We start from the raw sequence: 22138 nt of genomic DNA on the forward strand, positions 1-22138 counted from the left end.
GAGTACACAACCCTCAACAACTCAACCATCCCACATCCTACACCCCTCAACCACCCACAAACACCATGCCCACCACCAACAAACCAACCACCCTCGCTCTCGAGCACCTGCAACCCTTCCTCCAGGATAGAGCAATAACCCCCGCCCTCACCGCCCAATACAACACATCCGCCACCGGCCCCTGGTCCCAAACCTGCTGGACCCGCGCCGCAGGGTACCTCCTCCCGCAAACCGTGGCCGAGCTCACGCAAGCCCTCGTGAAATTCAAGCACACCCACGCCCGATTCGCCCTCCGCTCGACGGGCCACAACCCCAACGCCGGGTTCAGCAGCGCGGACGGATCGGCGCTCGTCCTGGATCTCAGCCGGTTTCGGGAGATGGAGCTCACGGCGGAGGGAGTTGCGCGGGTCGGGGCCGGGTGCACCTGGGGCGAGGTGTATGGGTGGTTGGAGGCACGGGGGTTGGAGGCCGTCGGGGCGAGGCAGGTGCAGGTTGGGGTGGCGGGGTTTGTTCTGGGAGGTTTGTTTTCTCCTCCTCTCTGCAGTAATTGTGGATGTTGTGGCTAATCAGTGGGATTGCAGGAGGGATGGGGGCGTTTCCGAATCTGTATGGGACGGGGGCGGATGGGGTCCGGAGTTTCCAGGTGCATACTACTTAGGTATTCTTCTTTGCTGCCGATTTTCATGGCTCTGACGAAATGCGCTTGTCCCAGGTTCTGTTGGCAGACGGCAGACTGGTCAATGCCAACGCCCACGAATACCCCGACCTCTACCGAGCCCTGAAAGGCGGAGGCACCAACTTCGGCATCGTGACGCGGGTCGACCTCGAGACTCATCCTCTACGCCCTATCCAATATACCATCGAACTCTACAGCCCTGATGATTATATGGAAATCAATAAAGCCACGGTGGCCGTCCAGATGGCTATGGAGGAGAATCCGAAGATAGGACTGTTTACGAACTTCAACGACGGCGTCGTCGCTGTGGGCATGTTCTACGCCGACCACCACCCAGCCGCATCATCACCGTCCGCTTCTGCGTCCGTCTTCACGCCCTTCCACGACCTCCTACCCCGGAAATCGGATTCGTTTTCGTTTAATGCGGGTCTCACTCCAACTCAATCTACACTCTCCACCTTAACCCACAGCATTTGATTGAACATGGGTTTCACGCAGTACCTTCAAATGGATAAGTAGGTACTGTACATTCTATGAGTATCATCGTACCGTAGTTGAAGCGGCTACCCCTATCCATGGCACATATTGGAGCCGCCCATGTTCGGTTCAGCAATAAGGTCTTACAATTCGATAGAAGAATGGAAAATTTTGAATGCACCATGCAAAACGCCCAAGACATGCAAGATCATGTCAAGATCTCACGTAAGGGTAAAAACAAAAGAAAGCCCTGTAATGAAAATGGATTTCGAGCTGTACATGCAAATCCGAAGACAAGCCATGTTATCTTCAATTCAGCTTCCCACCTCAAGTGCTCGACCAAAACCGGAGGCTTCTCACAAAAGCATCGCTGCTAACTGTTCAAGTAGATCTTGATAGCTTCTTTTCTTCGAGCTTCTAGAAGGTATCGCCATGGGCCAGTACCCATTGGGACTGAGGGGAAGGTCTCGCCTTGCCGCGGACCGTTCACGTACCGCTGCAGTTAGCTTTCCCATCATCTCTTCCTCGACCTTCAGTCTTCTATCTTTAACTCATGCAAGTTCTTAAAATCCTCAAAGCGACCGAAGCACCTTTTTGACCCAAGTGGGTCTTTGGACGATGCTCTTCAGGAGCCCTGCCCTACCCTTTCGCTGGAAAGGGAAGAAACATTGCACGAGTGGCTTGGTAGGTCTTGCTGTGCTTTTGATTGATCGTGGTCACTGACATCTCCTAGTGCACTATGAAAAGGCGTAAGTCCAAGAGCAGCATCACAATTCCTTGCAGTCGCTATGAGGAACACCACACTGTGGTGGCAGTCAACAAATCTACAATATCTCCCTCCAACCCGGTAATTAGTACGGAGTATGTTGTACACACTACTATTAGGATTTAGCTCAATGTTTTGCCCAATCAGCATGTAGTGACATCGCCTCACAATAAGCCCAGCTGGATCTGGAAATGTCAACCATGAAACTACTAGGTAGGCAAGAACTTCAACCAGATTCACTAATCGATGAGCCGCTTCGTTTATCCTCAGGTTCCAGCCGGCCTGTCTACAATAGAGACGGCCTCCTGAGTTCAAAGCGCGTGCGTCCACCGAGTTCAGGTACGAGTTGAACCTTATTCACTATGCTTCTCAGACCAGAATATTGCCATCTTCACCAGAGATTGATGGCAGCTGCTTGCTGACTCATGCTCGGATCTGCCCTGGATGCTTATGATAGAGACAATGATCTGATTGTCCTTCAATTAGTATGCCTGCCTATTGGTACATTCGGCTGGACGTCCTTCAAAGCTCCTTGGTTAGGAATCGCTAGACCCATACCTTATCTTTGATCATAATCTCCTTGAAAAGAAATTTGCCCGATACATGTGCTACTCCACACTCCATCCCACGAAGCGAAAGAGAGCTATAATTGTATCAATTTCTTCAACTCCCATGCTCAGAAGCTCATTTATGGCATGCCAACGAATGACATGCAGTGCTGAAGATGGCATGAGCTTTTTTATCATGAAGCGCTGCCCCAACACTAATCAAAGCCTAGGTTTCCATTTTAATCAGCTATTCAGTGTTCCAAAATGCTTCTCATCCCCATGTACGGGCCGAGGTGCCGGGACCTAGGTGAACACTCACTGCGGGCTGACCATCTAGCCGCTATTCCCATGGTAAGCCCGCTGATTCACTCCCTCCCGAATTTCCCCTCCACATCATCCGGCTTCACTCTTCCCGCGACAATCAATTGTCCATCTTGCTCTTCATTCTATACTCTCTCGATTGGACACATTCCTACAGAATTTTACCCCAATGCTCCGTATGGGGCCGATGTGCACCCACCAACCCCTTTTCCTACTTGGAAAATAATGGTGTGGATGTCCCACTCGGACAAGCCTGAGCTGTCACTGTACCTGCACCTGCTTGGCCAAAAAATGCATACGGAACCGGAGGCAGGTCTACCAGGTCACAGATTCATTACGTGTAGGATCATGAACTAAGTCATTAATGAAGCAAGAAAGTATGCTACGGTGCAACTTTTCTCACTGACTCTCGCGGTACAGCAAAGAGGAGTGTCCAAAGCAGCCATCCCTTGCTGGCAGAAGCTCCGTCCGGGATGATCAGCTCAATCCGCCGATCGGCAGCGGCCCATCCTCTATTGATTCCACATTGCTTGTCCGAAGGATCAAGAACCATTGAGAATCGCCGACTGCTACAAGAGCGCCCTCCCTAGGGTTGATCTCATGCATGGTCTGCATGTTGGCTCAGCTGATGGCCTGGTGTGCGCAGCTCTTCGGTATCTCATCCTACGCTCGTCCGCGACCAAACCCCGCTGATCGCATGGTTCCATGCCAAGTTGGACGATTCTTACTGCAATTGTGGACTCTGTTCCATGAGATGTAATTTTGAGTGTGGCATCTCGTGCTTCTGATCAACGGCATAGCAGATAAGCGAACCACAGCTGATAACCACTAAGAACCCACAATCAACATCGATACGCGACCATTCACATTCCTACCACTCTTATTGGCCAGTGTACCACTTCTCGAGTCACACCGCGCTAGCCTGCATGCTTTGCAGCTTCAGCCCTTTCAGGCTATGTACTTTTGCGTGGATTGTGCCTCAAGTGACAGGTTCGGCATGCCTGCCACTCAAATACGTGGGACACGACCCGGAATTCGAGAGCTTGTTTGTGATGGGGCGCTAGGGGCAGATGCGATTGTCCTCTGAAGTCCGCGTATATTTAGAGCAATCTCATGCTTTGACCTTCCTTTCTTCGCCTTCAAGGTACAGCTGTATAGCCCACTGACATGGCTCTTCGAGTTGTGCTTGATCCGCTTGTGAAGCGGAATAACATTCTCGTAAGCCCATTCCATGTGTATTCTGTGGGTTGCGTGCTGATTGATTTATCAGAGCTCAGACAATGATCCCAACGTTGGCTCCTCGCGGGGCAACGCCTCCTCGACAAGTTCCGATGTAATAGGAGATTTCGGACTTGGTGGGGGGTCAACTTCCCTTTCAGCGTTTCTAACAACTCTGATCCCTGCCTTGGTGATCGCGGCCTTTTGGTTTGGCTTGTTTCTGATCTGTCGACGAACTCAGCTGCGGTGGTATGCACCCAGAACTCATCTGCCATGCTGGCATAAACAGTACGTAGCATCCACTCCACCCTCACATGCTACCACAGGAAGTTACTTAGAAGTTACGTAGTGAGCGAGCGCCACGTTTGCCATCGGGATTTGTCAATTGGTTTGGGGAATTCTTTAGGATCAATGATGCCCAGGTGCTGCATAACTCGTCTCTGGACGGCTATCTCTTCTTGCGATTTCTGCGTGTTCTGTCTGCGACATGTTTCACTGGATGCGTGATCACTTGGCCTATCCTTCTGCCTATACATGCCACGGGAGGTGCGGGAAATACGCAACTCGATGCGCTGAGCTTTAGCAACGTCACGGATCCTAAGCGTTATTACGCTCATGCCGTCATGGCATGTATATTTTTCAGTGAGGTGATCTTCTCAGAATACCTCTGGACGTCGCTGACAGTCGACAGCATTTGTCTTCTTCGTTATCACGCGAGAGAGCATATTTTATGCCAACCTGCGACAGGCGTACTTGAATTCTCCCGCTTATGCGCGTCGGATATCATCCAGAACGGTGCTGTTCATGTCGGTACCCGAGGAATATAAGAACGAGGAGACACTGCGTCGGGTCTTTGGACAATCGATCCGGCGTATGTGGATCACCTCCGACTGTAAGAAGTTGGACGACAAGGTTCAGAAAAGAGACAAGTTAGCTTATAAGCTCGAAAGCGCCGAAACGAAACTTATTCGGGCAGCGAACTCAGCTCGTCTTAGGGCCATTAGGAAAGGAGCTTCCCCCTCCAAGTCCTGCTTAGAGACTGATGCCTGTCATGATTGTGAAGCGGACACATCGGGCTGGTATCATGGTGTGCGAAGGCCAACTCATCGCCCCAAGCCTTTCGGCAAGAAGGTTGATACGATCCGTTGGCTGCGAGCTGAGCTTGTCAAGGTCATTGAAGAGGTCGACGATCTTCAAAAGAAACATAGAAATGGAGAGATGAAGAATCTATCCGCGGTCTTCATCGAGTTTTACACGCAAAATGATGCGCAAATCGCTCTACAAACGCTGTCGCATCATCAGCCATTGCATATGACTCCGCGCTTCATCGGTATCTCTCCCAATGAGGTCGTTTGGTCAGCATTAAATCTTAGTTGGTGGCAGCGCATCGGGCGCAGGTTCTTGGTTCAAGGTGGCCTTGCAGCTCTGGTCATATTTTGGTCCATTCCATCAGCCTTAGTTGGCACACTTTCTAACATCAGTTCTCTTACCGACCTGGTGCCATTTCTGGGCTTTCTCAATGACTTACCAGATGTCATCATCGGCCTCATATCGGGGCTGTTGCCGTCTGCTGCCCTTTCGATGCTAATGTCATTGGTCCCTGTTATCTGTCGAGGTATGGCTGATCCTTCTTTTCTGCGAGAATTGGTTGTAACGAGGTATACAGCATGTGCCAGATGCGCAGGTGTGCCCTCGGATGCTCGTGTTGAGCTTTTCACCCAAAGTGCACATTTCTGCTTCCAAGTAGTCCAAGTATTTCTTGTTACTACCTTGACATCTGCCGCATCCGCAGCGACTGCACAAATCATAAAAAACCCGCTGTCAGCCAAAGACCTACTGGCTCAAAACTTACCGAAAGCCACAAATTTCTACATCTCATACTTTCTTCTACAGGGCCTGACCATGAGCTCTATGGCGGTGGTGCAAGTTGCCGGAGCAGTTGTATTCAAGTTTATCACGACCTTCCTTGACCGTACACCACGCCGATTGTACCGGCGATGGGCAACACTAAGTGGCCTAAGTTGGGGCAATGTCTTTCCGGTTTTCACGAACATGGGTGTGATAGGTATGCTGTCTCGCCCTGTCTGACGTGTCACTAGCTAACAACTGCCAAAATTCAGCTCTGACGTACTCCTGCATCGCTCCCCTAATTCTCGGATTCGCATTCGTCGGTCTCTACCTTGTCTACCAAGCCTACCGATACAACTTTCTCTTTGTCTACGATCTTCGCATCGACACCAAGGGTCTCGTCTACCCCCGGGCCCTCCAACACCTGATGACCGGCCTCTACCTGGCAGACATCTGCTTGATCGGTCTCTTCGCCATCAAAGGCGCCATTGGGCCCCTGATCATCATGGTAGTCTACTTGATCCTCACCGTTCTCGCCCACATGTCCCTCAATGAAGCCCTTGCTCCTTTGAACTCCTTCCTTCCCCGCACTCTCGACGTGGAAGAATCCGCTCAGCTCGCCAAAGAAGAGGCCTCCGCAGCGTCCACACCTCTTGACACGGGTCTCCCGCATCTGCACCTCACAAGCAAATGGCAATCCGTATGGCGATGGTTTCACCCCAACCTCTACCGTGATTACGCCGCCATTCGGGGCAAGGTACCCCGCGACCACGTGGAAATCCGATACTCGGAGCAGGAGCAGAACAATGCGTACTTTGAGCCGTGCATCACCTCCCGAACACCGACGGTATGGATTCCACGGGACCGATGGGGCTTCAGTCAGCAGGAGGTTGTGGATACCGACCCCTTGATACCCATCACAAACGAGGGCGCGCATCTGAGTGAGAAAAACAAGATTGTTTGGGATAAGTTCGATCCGAAGTTACCATTGTGGGAGTTGAAGATTCTGTATTGAGAGGTGATGTCGGGTCAAATTATGAAATGCCATGGACATGAAAACGTTAATACCCCTAATCCTGTTTTTGGTGTATATTGCTTAGATCCTATCTGAATCATCGAATAGAATCCGTCCCACAAGGTCCAGCGTGTCGTGCACGTCTTTTTTATTACCTTTGATGTCTTGAAATACAATAAATGAACAATTGACGCTATACACATGACGTAGCTGTGATGTTACCCCATACGAACATCAACACATAAGAGCATCAACCACCAGCAACAATCCCACCAAATAAGCATCTTACTTAACACTTGGTTTGGTTTTCGAATCCAAAATGAAGATCGCTCTCCTCGGCCCAACAGGGCAGATCGGCCAAGCGATCATGCGCGCCCTCCTCACCACCACTCCCCATCATGTCCTTCAGATCGCCGCACCGCAATCCGAGTCCTCCGCACGCGATCAAGTCAAGAGCTTCACATCCGACCAGAGTCAACGTCTGTCAACTGCAGTCGTCGACCTCCTTTCCGCCACACCCGAGGATCTCACCCCCCATCTGACCGGCGTCGAGATCGTGATCAGCGCTCTGAACGGCAAAGCACTGGCCGCGCAACGAGCCGTCCAAGACGCCGCGGCCCACGCAGGCGTCAAACGCTTCTACCCGAGCGAGTATGGGATGCACCACATCTACCGCCCCCCAGGAGAGGATGATCAAATGGGATACTTACATCCTGTACGTTCCTCTCCATTTTCGAACCATTCCAGACGATCGCCTCAAGCTAACCACTCCCCCCCCCCAGATATGGAACCTCAAATCCACCACCACCGAGCAATGCCTCCACCACCCGGCCATCCTTGCCGGCAAGATGAGCTACACCTTAATCGGCTGCGGCGACTTCTACAACCAATCCCGCGAAACCACCTGGTGTCCCTGGGTCAACCCCGATCCGCCCGACACCTACACCCTCCACATCCTGGGGGACGCGGACGCCAGGGTCGACTTCACGCACATCGACGACCTCGCCGCCTTCCTCGTGGAGACCGTCCAGCACTCCGAGATATCCGCGAACCGCACGCTGAACTTTGTGAGTGATCGCATCTCGTACAACGAGATTGCGGCGCTGTTGGAGCGGTTCTCGAGCAGGACGGTCAAGAAAGAGGTGTGGCCGCTCGAGGTGATGCACCGGGTGTGGAGGGACCCCGAGGGGGCGATCCCGCCAGAGGTGAAGGGGAAGAGTGTCTTCCCGGATGACTTTTGGATTCTGGTCAAGGGGATGCAGGGGGCGGGCCGGTTTGTGAGGCCGCCGGGCGAGGTGCACAATGGGCTTTTTCCGGGGGTCGAGGTCAGGACCTTTGAGAGGTATTTTGGGGAGATGTTTGGGGAGAAAGATGTAGAGATGTAATTGGGATTCTGGCTGCAGTTAGAATGGTAGTACTAATGTATGCTGGTGATTATTAAAATATGCTGGTGTGTTTGTGAGATGTTAATAGTTGATCTGTGGAGTGGAGTGATTGGGTTGTGTAGTTTTGGTGGCTTGCAGAGTATACAATTAATTAGTACTAGTAGTGGTGGAGGTGCTATCATCTTCCAGGTTCCCCTCTCTCAACTACTTCTTCTCCACACTTCAACTTTCCACCCACTCACTCACCCACACCACACCACACCGTCTGCCTCACTTTTGGCCTCACAATGTCTTTGCAGTTCAAACATTGTCTATCAATGCTTGAACAATCTCATCACGGGAGGCTCAAAGTCACTATGTGCAATATTGCCAATACACCACGCATGCGCCGTCATCAAAAGCCACTATTGAATGCGCCAGACGTCATTCCCAGGCTCTCTTCCGCCCTTCCTCACACCACCTGCAATCCAGATCCTTCCACCGAGTAACATGAAAGGAGCTCTACCTTCCCCTCAGACACTAATGCAGCTCATCTGCAGCGTGGTCCATCCCAATTGCAGCTTTACCCTTTCCAACACGGCCAACCCCGCCAGCCACCAGGAACCAATCCACCACGGAAAAACCAGGACGCAACCCGAATAGCTTGACTCGGGTGGCTGCGAGGCGCACATCACAACCTGATAAAGTCGTCTATAGCCTAAATGGTGTACACAACTTCCGAATTGTTTACCACCCCCTCCTCTGAGCATGCCACAAACTCGCCAGCAAACCTGGTGTGGGTTCCACCTACCTGGTCATCGTGTTGCTCTTTCCCCCATCTACATACAGGGTTCTTTCCTCGACCCCCAAAGACCCCCGCTTCACCAAGTTCCCAACAATATAAGTAGCGATCGTCGTTCCCCTCGCCGCCATCATGGCTGGACTTGCGGTCCCAGAATCATTCCACTACTTGTATTTCAGGGCCATTCTTGAGGATACTGAGATACATCTCATCCAGTCACTATGTTGGTGTCTTCCTTGACGGTGTTGGCGTTTATGTCCAGGGCCAATGCCCTGGTCCGGCAGGACGATGTGGTACGCGCATCTGGATCAAGTCCACACTTTTCTTCGTGCTTCAAAGGCTGAATGCAAACAGGGCCGCGTGCCTGCCCTGGGCTGGAATTCGTGGAACGCGTTCAATTGCGAAATCGACGCAGATAAGATCCTCACGGCCGCCAACGAGGTCATAGATTTAGGGTTGAAGGGCCTCGGTTACGAGTACATCAACAGTGAGCTCATATACTACCTTCGAGCCCTTTCAAGACTCACGCTGCTAATTAACTACACGCTATCTTAGTTGATGACTGCTGGTCCATCAAGTCCGGACGCAACACAACCACTAAGCGCATAATCCCGGACCCTGATAAGTTTCCCGATGGAATCTCCGGCCTGGTGGATCAGATCCATGCGCTGGGTCTGAAAGTTGGCATCTATAGCAGTAGGTTCATACCCCTACCAAAGCAAGGCGTGTACGGAAGAGAAAAGCTTACGCATCACAGGTGCCGGTCTGACCACCTGCGCTGGCTACCCAGCTAGTCTGGGGTATGAGAAGGTCGACGCGCAAACCTTCGCCGAATGGGGCATTGACTGTAACGCACCTTTACCCCAACCCTCCGGCTCGTCCCCTTCTACCTTCCTCAACTAATTGTCTCAATTTAGACCTCAAGTACGACAACTGCGGTGTCCCTACCAATCAGACCGACCAATACACCGCCTGCGTACCCGACAGCACCAACGGTGGTCCCTACCCAAACGGCACCTGCCCGGGACTCGCAAACGCTGCCCCGGCCAGGTACGACTGGTCGAAATCGACGACGGCGAAGCGCTACCAGGCCATGCGCGACGCTCTTCTCAGCGTGAACCGGACCATTCTCTACTCTCTTTGTGACTGGGGTCAAGCCGATGTGAATGCCTGGGGAAACGCAACCGGCAACTCGTGGCGCATGTCGGGCGATATTACACGTAGGACTCCCTTTTCTTTCCCAGCACCAGCTTCCCCTGTCAACCTCGTCCTTGCTCTCCTTCCTCCTCATTCTTCCCCTCCGCTTCATCCAAGAATCAAGCAATAACCAGAGAATGCAGCAAACTGGACCCGCATCGCCGAAATTGCCAATGAGAACTCCTTCCTCATGAACTACGCCAATTTCTGGGGGCACCCCGACCCGGACATGCTAGAAGTCGGTAACGGGAATCTGACGCTGGCTGAGAACCGCGCCCACTTTGCTCTCTGGGCGATCATGAAGAGCCCTCTGATTATCGGCACTCCTGTATGTTTTTGCCCCTTAGCACCCTGAAACCCCCCTCCCTTTTCCCCAGCAAACTCATCCACTACCCCAGAGCTAACCTCTTGGATACAAAAAGCTGGATTCAATTGACGCAGCCCACCTGGCCATCCTGAGCAACAAGGACCTGCTCGCCTTCAACCAAGATCCTCTAGTAGGCCGCCCCGCCTACCCCTACAAATGGGGCTACAACGCCGACTGGACCTTCGACCCGTTGCACCCGGCCGAGTACTGGTCCGGGCCGTCGTCCACGCTCAACGGGACGCTGGTGTTGATGCTGAATTCGGAGGATCGCACCCAGACCCGGACTGCGTACTGGAAGGAGGTGCCCGAGCTGCAGGGGAGACACCGCGGGCGCCGCGGGACGGGGTTCCGGGTGCGGAATGCCTGGACGGGCAATGATCTGGGATGTGTCCGGGATAAGTATAGTGTCAAGCTGGCGCCCCACGATGCTGCTGTTCTGGTGGTGGGCGATGCTTGTTAATCATTTGTTCTGTTCAACATTTGGTGGCCGGGCGGTGGTGCCTCAATTAGTCGAGGAGCGGTAGGTTGCTTAATGCTAGGCACAGACAGGAGATAGTAAAATGGGGTTTTCAGCAGAAGGGGGAAGGAGGGAGCATGTCATGAAAAAGCGGTGGTTGATGGTGACACACTCATGTTTTCTATCTTCATTGTTTTCAACAAGGTGGTAAAAACATATCCTGATATTTTCCGGAACCATTTTCCAAATGTCCATTCCACCCAATCCTGAAGGAAGGAAATAGATCAACGGAAAGAAAAATAAAGTAAATACCTAAATAGGAACTCGTCCGCACCCAGTGTCACAGACAGCCAGTAGGGGATCCACATCTACTGCAACACGACCCACGAGAGCCCAGGTCAAATTGCCCCTCATTACAACATTATCCGTAGTTACCGTACGTATCCCAGTTGACACAAGCATACAGCATGACCACCCCCCAGCTTCACCGCCACAGATCCTGCCGACTATCGCGTCGCCAGCCGCCACTACTCTTGGGCCGACCGTCCTCATCCTCGACCGGCACGGCCAGGAACCCGCCGAACCCGTTCCCGACCAGGACACTCTTGCGCGCGTCGCCGCCCCAGGTGCGACTCAGCTGGGCGTCGTGGAAGCTCACGGGCCGCGTGGTGCTGGCGCGGCGTCCGCGCGTCGACGGCGGCTCGTACGGCGTGAAGTTCCACTCGAGCTCGTCCAGCCCCTTGCTGTACACGTTCAGCGGCTGGGCGAGACCCCCGTGGAAGAACTGCGGGCCCATGCCCTCGCCCTCGCCGCCGCCGCCGAGCAGCCGCGGGGGCGGGGCGAGCAGCAAGGTCTCGGGGAAGCTCGAATCGCGGACGTACAGATCCCGGAGCGCGGGCAGCGCGTGGGACATGAGCGAGGAGATGAGGTAGGTGTAGTAAGAGGCGGCGATGGGCGGGAGGTTGCCGGTTATGGGGCTGGAGGGGGAGGTGATCTCGTAGTGGAGGAGGGCGAGGGAGCGGGAGGCGAGCGGGGGCACGCGGTTGCTGTCGACGGGGAACGAGCGGGTGACTTCCTGATTGACGGAGAAGGAGCGGAGTTGCGGCGCCACGGAGAGGATCTGGTGGTAGGTCGACGGGAGGACACCGGTCGAGGAGAGGGTCAGGGAGTGGAGGGTTTTGCGGTTGAGGGGCAGAGAGAAGAAATCGACAAGCCCGCTTGCCGTGACGTTCGGGGTATCGCGGAGGGTGAGGCGCTGGACGGCCGGAAACGGGGGGAGAGTATCGGAGTAGGAGGGCGAGAAGGCGGAGTCGTCGAGCCAGGGCAGATCGTCGAGGGTGAGATCCCGGAGATGGGGGAAGGAGGCGAGACCCATCCGCAGGATGTGCGGCTCGATCTGCAGCCGGGATAGCTCGAGCACTTCCAGATTCACCCAGAGCGGCGACTCGGGTAACTGCGAAAAGCTGCCCTCGGCCCCGTGGCGGTAGCTCATCCGGCGAAGATCCTGGCACCGACCGATGAGCTCCTGCTTCAAGGCCAAGCACGATGGGTCGTCGCTGAAGATGCCGGCGGGGAGGTCGACATAACGCAGATTCGGCAGGACGGAGATGGTGCGGGCGATTTCGCTTTTGCTCGCCTCGCGAGTCATGTATGGCATGCGGAGAGAGAGGACCCGATGTCCCAGATCTGACGATTCCCGCACAGTCTGCATAAAGAGTCGGAGTCGGACCTGGGGCGCATCGATGGCTTCCCCGTTGCGATTCAGGAACGAGCGTCGCTTTCGTTTGGCGGATAGTTCCACTTCGAGTTCGCAGTAATGGACGGGGTCAATGCGGACGTGGGAGTATCTAAGCAGGAAGAGATATCTCGTTAGACGTGTGCCTCGCTGAAGATGATCGCTGGTACCTACAGTAAAGCCCGGGCTTCCAGATACCAGCGCTGACAGACCAAGGCGCAGTGGGCCAGGTCGCGCATGTCACAGAGCATGCAGCCATCCTCGGTCATGGACTCTTCCGATGTTTCATAGCTGTCGTCAACGGTGTGTGGACATACGGCGGCGAAGATGCGGTGCAGAATCGGTCGTGGGAGGGATTTGGTCAAGTCTTGGTTGGAGGTCGATCGGGGATAGGCGTCGACGTCGGTGCGGAGATGGTCGTAGGTGGCCGCATTCCCCGCACTGTGGTTCCTGGAGGAATGTCTGCGAAGTCGGCTCAGAAGACCCATCATGCAAGATCCACCACCGGGAAGGACATGGATTGGGGGAGAACTGAGGGGGATGAGAAAGGCGAGTCGATGCCTCGCAAAGATGACACAGAAGAAACCAAGTAAGAGATTAAGACAGACAAGAAGTTGAAAGGACGATCGGAGTTTGGAGATAAAGAAGGCTGAAACGCGGATGGAGACAAGCTAAGCGAGAAGCGGAGAACAAGAAGAGCAAAAGAAGCCGGACAGGATGAGATGAGTGACGGCGAGAACGGGGAGGAAGAGGTATAATTAAGCCCTGAGACTTGTAACGCGAGAGCGGTCTTCATTCGATGCACAAGAGATGCATGCACCCGCCGGTTCGTTTGGATGTGGGAGGCGGGGAGTCGGTGATTGGCATTTCTCGCTGTTTCTCCTCAAGCGAAATGACAGGGTGTCGCCCGCCAAGAGTTCCCTATATTAAGGGCGGGGGTTTCAGGTTGAGTTGGGTGGAGGAGAATGCTTCCAGACACTGAACGGGTGGGTTTCATCTTGCAGGGGTCAGATCAGAGTGAAGTGAGGACAGACTATCAGGATATCTTCCGAGTGGTGAGAGGTGAAAGTTGTTGTTTGTTGGTGTGTTGGAAATGTTGGTGATGTTGTTTTCCGAAAGGGGGGTGGGAGGAGGAAAGCTGAGGGAAGAACAAGAGGGAGGACCAATGCGGCCTAGTGTTTACTCCGTTTGCTTGACAATCACAAGATTTTCATTTCCATGCAGCCATGATTAGAAATGTATTACTTGCTTAGTTATTTCCTTATCCATACCTGTTATTTAACTAGTCACTCACCCGTTAGACTTGCGAAACATCGGCGAAAATGAGTGAGTCGAAAGACCATTAGCATCCTAATCAACCCTGAGAATGGAAAATACATTAGACCGCCACTATTTCCTTGCTACTACTTGATCAGATAGAGATGTTCTGTCCTAAGATTCTAGCATTGATGCCCCAGCTCTTCACAAGATATCCTACCAGCCACAACGACAAACGGGCCAGCCACGCTTCGTAGTAGCTGCATCACTTGTGCTGTTTCCTTGCCTGCCTCACCCCTTTGCTTTGCCCTCTCAAAATAATTTTGACCAGGAATATCAAGATCTTTACATCTGATCCTCTTCGTTACATATCATGCTACACGAGCCATCGTCGTTGGTCATGAAGCCAATGCTTGCTCGAAGTAAATGCCTTGGTAGGCTTCTTGGGCGATCAGAACATCCACTGTACGGCACAGCACTTCCAAGAGATACAACAAAGTTCCCAACCGAGAAGATTCGGAGACACACTGCAACACCTTCAGAAGGACCATAGAGAAGATATCAGGTTCATATGTACATTACATCCGAGGACGAAGCTTCCATGTAAGATCCAGCCATCGCAGCGATTCCCCCAAGGTAGGTTGACAGCCCGATTTATTCATAGTAACAAGCCACTAACCAAAACCACCCACCAGCAGCAACCAGCCAGGCCTTAATTAAGCTTATTTACGATGGCTCAATCCTTCACCCCCAGAAAACATTCCAGACCCTTTTTTTCAGTCACAAGTACCTCAACAACCGTCGCAATAATTCTGTCATTTTGCCATTCTGTGTCCAAGGCCCCCCCCCTTTCGTCCGTCATCGAATACATCGTCATGACATCATCCGCAGTCCCAGACCCTGCACAGAAAAAAGACCACGGCGGTCTCTTGTATAAATAGGAGAAACTCAATGAGAGCCACCCGACATTCAGTTTTGTTGTTCAATTGAATGACAATCCCAGTTTCTACATCCTCTGTGATATGCGATCGACGCCCTTTCGACTCTGCGCCCCCATCCTTCGCTCAACCCCCAAGTGTTATCTCCCGGCAGCAGCAACAACAGCCCGCAGCACTCAATTCCCCCGCTTCATCCCAACGACTCACGCCCGCAAGAACGCGACCGGAATGTCGGACAAGCCCGAAGGCACTAAAGACATGGCCCAGCGGCCGCCCTACCAGCACCGGTCCGCCGAGGACTTCGGTGAGGTCAAGTGGCGCGGCAAGTGCCAGTGCGGGCAGGTCAAATACAAGCTCAACAAGGAGAAGCCTCTCAAGGCCAAGTTCTGCCACTGTCGCGGGTGTCAGATGACCCATGGTGAGTTTGTTCGCGATGGAGCAGAAAGGTGCTGCGGATGATAGCTAACTGGGAAACTCCCCCGCAGCTGCCCCCTTCCAATGGGCCGCCATCTTCCACAAGGAGAACCTGCTCTTCGAAAAGGGTGCCGAGGGTCTGGCATTCTACTCCTCCACCAACAAGACCCGGGAATACTCCCTGCCCACCAAGGTCTTCTGTTCGTGGTGCCGGTCGCCGATCATGGACGAAGGACGGAATGTCTGTCTGCTGTTCCCGGAGTCGATTGAGTGCGGAGACACCGACGCAGAGCGTCTGGAGTGGCGGAAGGCCTTCGAGGTCGAGTAAGTTCCATGTTCTTCTTGTTCACCCGAGCGGGGGAGTCGTAGCTGTAGCTGCTCGTTCCTTGACTGACGCGGTACTCTAGTTGCCATATCTTCTACAGCCAGCGGATCCTAGAGATCCCAGATGGCAAGCTCAAGTGGGCTGGGATGGACGAAGACAGTGAAAAGGTCGATGATATGGGCAAGCCCACGGAATGAAGATCGGTGATCGTATCCTTTGGGGCTTTTACTAAACTGTGACCACACTGGACCACGTACACGATTTGGGTCAGCGATACGAGTCAGACGAGTGCATGATAAATGATCATCATGATATGTATATTAGGAAATTTCGATTTATTTGTCATATGTTAGACAGAAAACGTGATCAACATGTGAAGAGACAGACCAATCACATCCCTTGTAGAAGAAACATGCTGGTGTTCGGAAGGCCGCTGTCAGGCTGGGCGTCGTCGGCTGCCTATCAGGCGCGATGGAAATGTGATGGTGCTGCATGCTCATGTCAACCGATAACCCCGGCCCGATGTCACCCTAGGCAGGGGTCATGCTGGTCAATCAGTCAACGGAATTCCAGAACCCCTGATGTGTGGAAAGCCCGTCGGAATAGATCAACTTTGGAAGTACATCAGTCGGTATAGCGCGGGGTTGGTCAGCCGACGCGACTGACCTGATGATTCGAGATACATCTATAAGACTGCTCTCCGCACAACCACGCAACGATGCCAATAACTAGGGCCCCAAGATCCTCAGCCCAATGCACGTATAGACCAGTCCACGATGTGGCCAGCACACCGAAGCACCGTGCTCGCGGCGTTGGCCGCCCAAGCCCTAGCCGTCACGCAAATCACGGACGAGGAGATGCGAACCCTACTGAACCAAGACGACGGCGTCGAGCTTGCGAACCGCTACGCGCCGCTCTGGTTCTTCGGCCAAGCCCTGAACGAGGAGCCCTGCTACCCGACCTGGGCCTTCGGGGGCTCGCCCGACTCGCCCGACGTCTACGATGCGGCGCACCAGACCGCACCGGCGCCGCAATGCGAATACCCCGACGTGGGCTGCGAATGCCGCAACCCGGGCGTTGACGCCGGGAATCCCGGCCCCGCGTCCGCGTTCCCGATCTACTACACCGTGCAGCGGTGCAATGAGACCAATGTGCGTGTGGTCTATAATCTCTTCTATGAGAAGGACGGGGCCAAGGTGCTCGACCTGATTGACACCGGGCATGACTAGTGAGTGTACCGGGCAGCATTCTGTAGTTGTTTGTCTTTCTGCAACGTCAAAGGGCCTAATCTTCGGAGATGTAGTGACTGGGAAAGAGTCATCATTGTGCACTCGCGCGACGCTAACGAGCTGTGGGCGCCTTCGCGCGCCCTGCTGTCGGCTCACAGTGGCTACCATAATCTGGCCTGGAGCCAGATCCATAGCACGCTGACGAGTGAGGAGATCGCGGCTGGCGACGCGCGCGCGCCGGACGGGGTGCGTGGGAATGACCATCCGAAGGTGTATGTCTCGTGGTCGAAGCACGCGCATTTCGATACCAGGGACACGATCTGGGTCGACCCGATCAGCCAGTCCACGGACAATGCATTTCGCAGTGACGATTGGTGGTACTACGTCGAGCAGCAGTACTATGTGAGTCTTCCTTTCGCTTCGTTGATTCGGCTAACTGACAGCGGGAGAAAAAGATTCGATCGGACAATTCCACCGAAGCAGGGAAAGCCTTGGGCGGCACGGATTGGGGATCGGCGACCAGCAATCCTCCCTCTGTGCAGGCAAGCGTGTGCTCGGCTTCATGAGGAAGGGGACATTATTTCCTTAAGATATAGAGTTGCAAAGAACCATAAACTTTCCTTGCCATTTCATGAAGACAATGTCTAGTGTTTAGTGTTGACGCGGCCCAGCCTGTAGTGTTGCAGCGAATGACGTCGACGGGTCTTCTCCTGTCTTCTCCCCCCACCTGAAATCCGTTCCTCTGCCTAAGTAGCTTCACTTCAGCTCAAACAAAGTCAACACCGCCAACCTCACCTCCTTCCCTACACCTCCATCAATCGCATCGTACGTAACTCTCTCTCTCTCTCTCTCAAAATCAATTGACCCTTTCACTCACCCACCACCTACCACAATCCTCCACCAACCCAACAAACCATCTCCCATAACCCCGCCCCCGAAAGAACCATACTAACCCCCCCATCTCCCAAGAATCAACAGTACAATGTCCTGGTTCCAGAAATCCTTCACCCTCCCCTCCTGCTCGCGGGGCAGCTACCTCATCACGGACCAGGTGCTGTCCGAGCTGCCGGAGATCCGGGAGTACAAGGTCGGCCTGCTGAACCTGTTCGTGCAGCACACCAGCTGCGCGCTGTCGCTGAACGAGAACTGGGACGAGGACGTGCGGGCCGACATGAGCGACGCGCTGGACCGCATCGCCCCCTACGACAAGAAGGGGAACCTGTATCGCCATTCCGCGGAGGGGGAGGATGATATGCCGGTTTGTTTAACCTTTCTCTTGGGAAATTGGGTAGAGGGTAGTTGGGGATGATGTGGGCTGGATGCTAGTACTGGTGATGTTGTTGCAAGAAAAGTGGAAAGAGGCTAATGTGAGGCTGGGGCAGGCGCATATCAAATCCGCGTTGGTCGGGGCTTCGGTGACGATTCCGATCACGAACGGTCGGTTGGCGACGGGGACGTGGCAGGGGATTTGGTATTTGGAGTTCCGCACGAGTCGGCACTCGCGGAAGGTGGTGGCTACTATCCAGGGTGAGAAGGCGTGAGTTCGAGGGTCTAATGGTGGGTTTGCTGTGAGGGGTGGTATATAGCTTCGAGCCAACCCAGAACGGAGAGATACGAATGATTCTGTGTTCTCGTGTAGTATTGATGGGAGTAGCTTCTCGTGTGGTATTGATTAAAGTAGCCAAGGAGGTTACATCGACTTTTATGGAACGGTTCGTTCTAACAACTTCATTGTCTGGTACATCTGTACAAGAGCCTGGGGGCCAAACGGGGAAACAACAAGCAAGAAAAGAAAAGTCATCAACGCCAAAGGGAGAAAAAGCAAGCCATTCTTTACCGCTGCTCGAAAGCACTATCAGTCACACGCTGGCTCTCGTTCACCTCGGCGGCATCACCAGTGGGCTCGAGGGGGTAGCTGGTGGCGGGGAGGGACTTGAGGTATGCGCGGTGCTGCTCGTGGGCCTGAAGTATCATCGGATTAGCACTCTGTAACGGTACAACAGCACGGTAAAATGACATACGAAGGGAAGACCGCAGTAGTTGCAGGTAGCAATCTCGGGCTTGTCGGTGTTGATGAAGATCCGGGGGTGACCGAGGGGACCGCCGCCGCCGTCACACTCAACAACCCGCTTCTTCGTCCAGCGCACAGGCTGCTTATGGATGAGCTCAATGGCGGCATAAGGTTGGGGCTAGCACAGGATAACGTCAGTCTCCGGGTTGATTTGATATTCCCTTGTCGTTCGCTCCTTCTTGGCTCATTCCAACGTCCTCTCCTGGATCCAATGGCTCGGGATTTCACGGACCTGCATCTCCATTATCGTCTGCTCGAAGCGAGGGCCGACCATGGCCTTCTCTCTGGGTTGCTGGCTGGCAGCCCAGGTGGTGGCCCGGTTGGGAGCCTGGAGCTTGCGGGTGCGCTCCGCAATCTCGGGGGTCTCCTGCAGGGGCTTGTCCCATGCGCCCATCGAGTCGACGGGAGTGGCATTGGTGGCCGACACGTTCGGGACGGGCTTGGAGGGGGTCGGGTCGTTGGCGTGCAGGGTGTTTTCGCTGAGACGAGGGACAGTGGTCGAGTAGCTGGCCCGGGCGACGACCCGAGGGGTCCAGGCGGTAGAAAAAGCCGCGACACGGCTGCGGACGCAGTTCATCATGCTGGGCGAGATTGGGGTCCCAGAGAGATTGATAAGAGGTAGGGCGGGGGTGAGAGCGGAGGACGACAATGGACAAGTCCGGGTCGATTGCAGGGGACTGGAGGAGGATTGCAATAGTGAGGTTTCCACTACCACCACTCAATGGTGAGAGTCTGCGGGCGGGAGCTGGCAGCAGCGGAATTAGCCAATCGGCGCCGCTCCTGCCACGGATGCGGTGGGATTCTGCCGCCCGCGATTTTCTTTGCTTTGCAATCGAGTCTCTTTTGCTGGTCCTCGAGTTGCACGTTTCTTTAGGCGGCTGCGGCTTCGAAACTGTCGATATTTTTCTTTCAACTTCACTTCACTTCAGGCTCTGCTCGACCTCATCGCCGTCATGTCTACCCCATCAACACCTGGCGCAAAGCCAGAGAAGACCATGTCTTCTCGTCTTCTGACGATGAAGGTATGTGGCTGACTGCGACCTTTTATTTCATTTTATTTGCGCGCGATGCTAACTTGCACAGTTCATGCAACGCGCCGCGGCTGAAAAGTCCACGCCGCAGTCTTCCAGTGAGACTTCCACTACGCCGATCTCGAAGCGTCAAAGACTTTCGACTGGATCAGTACAAAGCCCATCGACCCCTCAATCGGACATGGATGCTGTCGCAGCCGCCCTGGCTGCCGAGGAGGAAAAGCGGAAGGAGGCGCTTGCTCGACAAGCCGCGGAGTCGGGTGATACGGAATGGGTTCTAGATTACGGGTTCGACGCACCTGCACCCCAGCCGTTTATCGTGGCCGACAGCTCCTTAGATGCGGATGATGACGATATGGTCTACGGTGGTCGACAGGCCTATGGCAACTACAAGCGAAAGAAGAAGAGCGCGGTCAGTGCTAACGGTCCCTATTATATGGCAATAGTCGATGCATACTAACACGCATAGCAGGTCGGGGGAGATGAAGAGGAATCTGATGAGGATGACGACAGCGAAGCTGACCCTAACGATATGGACGCCATGATTAAGAAAGCAAAGAAGAAAGCTCAAAAGAAGGAAAAGAACAAGCCTCAGCCCGTCAAACTGTCAGCACTGACGAGTATTTCCGGAGGACGCCATGGAGGCGGCGGCGGCGGCGACAAGAAACAGAAGAAGCGCAAGCACAAATAAATACAAACATGCATCGCGACACAGTGGATCAAATCATACATGACATGGACTTTTATCGATATTCTGTGGATCTGGCAATTCTTCCGTGGATACTCACAATTCTTGGCGATCTTATGGATGGTTTGGTCAAGGCAGGGGAGAACGACTGTGTCGACAAATACTCCGTCACCAGAATTCGTCATCCTGCAGCAACCAGCTCGAAACCTTGCCGTTCACGGTCTCATTATCGGGGACATTATCATTGTCTGCAGTTCTATAGAACCGCACTCTGCGTGGAGACTCTACAGGTGTACCGCGCCCGGCCTCCCCGCTCCTCCTGCTGCTCGTCTTGCTGCTAAGCTGCCTGCTGTGTGATGAGTTGATCACGATAACATCTCTTCCACTGGGTCCCGTCCAGGTGGATTTATCCCGATAGGAAGGCAGTGCTGTGGGCTTTTTCAGGTTCCGAGAAGCTCGGATATCTATAATGCTCGATTCGTTGGAGTGGTGGGGTCTGCGCACTTTATATAGTCCATTAGGCATTCTTTCAAGAGTGAGGATCCGTGGTGCTTCAAGGTGGCACTTTGATTGGGATTTTGGCGCAGCCTCTTCGTGGCGTTCGTCTGGGCGAGGAGTTTTCTGGATCTCGATATGGAGGTTGGTCTTCGCTCTAGCAGGATCTGATGCGACTGGTATGTCTTTACAAGTCAGAAGGCGGCTCTTTCTCATCAATGGATATGTTCCAACCTCGTTCTTGAACTGATGAGTGACTGGACGATTCTTCCGCTTCGCGAACACACTGGATCACATATCCTGGCGGCAGAAGGACCCTGGTAGCTGTGGGATCTTGTTGACGTCGCAGACTTCGCAGCCGGCCGTTCCTGGACTCCACCCAGCTTTCGTAATCCGGGGTCAAGCCGCAGAGTCCCATATGGTTCGCAGCGAGCATAGAAAGTGAAACACGGCGTTCTGTTCTGGATGCCGTCAGTCTGGAGAGCCATGAGAATCTAGAAACTCTGCTTCAATTAGCTGCTTTCAAATATACATACCTGACGACAAAAGCCAACACTCGATAATTTCTGCGGCATTGATGGCTTGGAGTTCAAGTAGTGATCGGGATATGAGGACGGCGTAGTCCCAACCTGCCTGATGTGGAAATCACATGGCAAAGTGAACCAGCATCTAAGCCAGGCCATCACCTCAAATGCAGCAACTGAACTATACCACCTGGCAGGTAGTAACTCATCTCGCAGGTTTCCAAACAGTTGAGAACTAAATAATTCGTTACCAAAACACAAACCCAAGCCCAACAATACATCCACAAAAGCATCGACCGAAAGTCTAGCACCATACTCACAGTAACCCCCAACGCCGAGAAAGCCTTCACATTAGCAAAACCAACACCAGAGCCC

General features: G+C 53.6%; 9 protein-coding genes across 9 annotated transcripts; 7 read left to right on the plus strand and 2 right to left on the minus strand.

The window, feature by feature from the left end:
- Positions 1-34: 34 nt before the first annotated feature.
- Positions 35-1298, plus strand: BO95DRAFT_406683 (FAD-binding oxidoreductase). The gene is made up of 3 exons (XM_025584046.1): positions 35-519; positions 582-643; positions 713-1298. Exons 1-3 carry the CDS (start codon positions 66-68, stop codon positions 1151-1153), a joined length of 957 nt encoding a protein of 318 aa, XP_025445856.1. The 5' UTR covers positions 35-65; the 3' UTR covers positions 1154-1298.
- Positions 1299-3955: 2657 nt separating this feature from the next.
- BO95DRAFT_471188 (putative DUF221 domain protein) lies at positions 3956-6869 on the plus strand (the record flags this gene model as incomplete). The annotated part of the gene is made up of 6 exons (XM_025589575.1): positions 3956-4006; positions 4059-4255; positions 4356-4648; positions 4698-5621; positions 5673-6071; positions 6127-6869. 6 exons carry the CDS (start codon positions 3956-3958, stop codon positions 6867-6869), a joined length of 2607 nt encoding a protein of 868 aa, XP_025445857.1.
- Positions 6870-7062: 193 nt separating this feature from the next.
- On the plus strand, positions 7063-8254 carry BO95DRAFT_471189 (NAD(P)-binding protein; the record flags this gene model as incomplete). The annotated part of the gene is made up of 2 exons (XM_025589576.1): positions 7063-7584; positions 7652-8254. The coding sequence occupies exons 1-2, from the start codon at positions 7189-7191 to the stop codon at positions 8252-8254; spliced, it is 999 nt and encodes a 332-aa protein (XP_025445858.1). The 5' UTR covers positions 7063-7188.
- Positions 8255-9130: 876 nt separating this feature from the next.
- Positions 9131-11097, plus strand: BO95DRAFT_14013 (glycoside hydrolase family 27 protein). The gene is made up of 7 exons (XM_025580572.1): positions 9131-9328; positions 9390-9522; positions 9591-9731; positions 9793-9882; positions 9953-10255; positions 10376-10560; positions 10655-11097. Exons 1-7 carry the CDS (start codon positions 9257-9259, stop codon positions 11057-11059), a joined length of 1329 nt encoding a protein of 442 aa, XP_025445859.1. The 5' UTR covers positions 9131-9256; the 3' UTR covers positions 11060-11097.
- A 328-nt stretch (positions 11098-11425) lies between these two features.
- BO95DRAFT_14019 (F-box domain protein) lies at positions 11426-13436 on the minus strand. The gene is made up of 2 exons (XM_025580573.1): positions 12966-13436; positions 11426-12903 (listed from the first exon to the last, which is right to left on the minus strand). Exons 1-2 carry the CDS (start codon positions 13280-13282, stop codon positions 11541-11543), a joined length of 1680 nt encoding a protein of 559 aa, XP_025445860.1. The 5' UTR covers positions 13283-13436; the 3' UTR covers positions 11426-11540.
- A 1387-nt stretch (positions 13437-14823) lies between these two features.
- BO95DRAFT_439603 (GFA family protein) lies at positions 14824-16070 on the plus strand. Its single transcript, XM_025585767.1, has 2 exons — positions 14824-15404; positions 15472-16070. The coding sequence occupies exons 1-2, from the start codon at positions 15071-15073 to the stop codon at positions 15726-15728; spliced, it is 591 nt and encodes a 196-aa protein (XP_025445861.1). The 5' UTR covers positions 14824-15070; the 3' UTR covers positions 15729-16070.
- A 431-nt stretch (positions 16071-16501) lies between these two features.
- BO95DRAFT_428744 (YjbQ family protein) lies at positions 16502-18495 on the plus strand (the record flags this gene model as incomplete). The annotated part of the gene is made up of 5 exons (XM_025584861.1): positions 16502-16953; positions 17029-17356; positions 17709-17779; positions 17933-18212; positions 18247-18495. 5 exons carry the CDS (start codon positions 16502-16504, stop codon positions 18493-18495), a joined length of 1380 nt encoding a protein of 459 aa, XP_025445862.1.
- A 107-nt stretch (positions 18496-18602) lies between these two features.
- Positions 18603-19709, minus strand: BO95DRAFT_439609 (zinc-finger domain-containing protein). The gene is made up of 3 exons (XM_025585768.1): positions 19258-19709; positions 18976-19143; positions 18603-18916 (listed from the first exon to the last, which is right to left on the minus strand). Exons 1-3 carry the CDS (start codon positions 19603-19605, stop codon positions 18788-18790), a joined length of 645 nt encoding a protein of 214 aa, XP_025445863.1. The 5' UTR covers positions 19606-19709; the 3' UTR covers positions 18603-18787.
- Positions 19710-19978: 269 nt separating this feature from the next.
- On the plus strand, positions 19979-20747 carry BO95DRAFT_460370 (uncharacterized protein; the record flags this gene model as incomplete). Its single annotated transcript, XM_025588729.1, has 3 exons — positions 19979-20047; positions 20109-20468; positions 20529-20747. The coding sequence occupies 3 exons, from the start codon at positions 19979-19981 to the stop codon at positions 20745-20747; spliced, it is 648 nt and encodes a 215-aa protein (XP_025445864.1).
- Positions 20748-22138: the final 1391 nt, after the last annotated feature.

The sequence above is a fragment of the Aspergillus brunneoviolaceus genome, assembly GCF_003184695.1.
Source record: "Aspergillus brunneoviolaceus CBS 621.78 unplaced genomic scaffold BO95scaffold_10, whole genome shotgun sequence".
Taxonomy (NCBI): domain Eukaryota; kingdom Fungi; phylum Ascomycota; class Eurotiomycetes; order Eurotiales; family Aspergillaceae; genus Aspergillus; species Aspergillus brunneoviolaceus.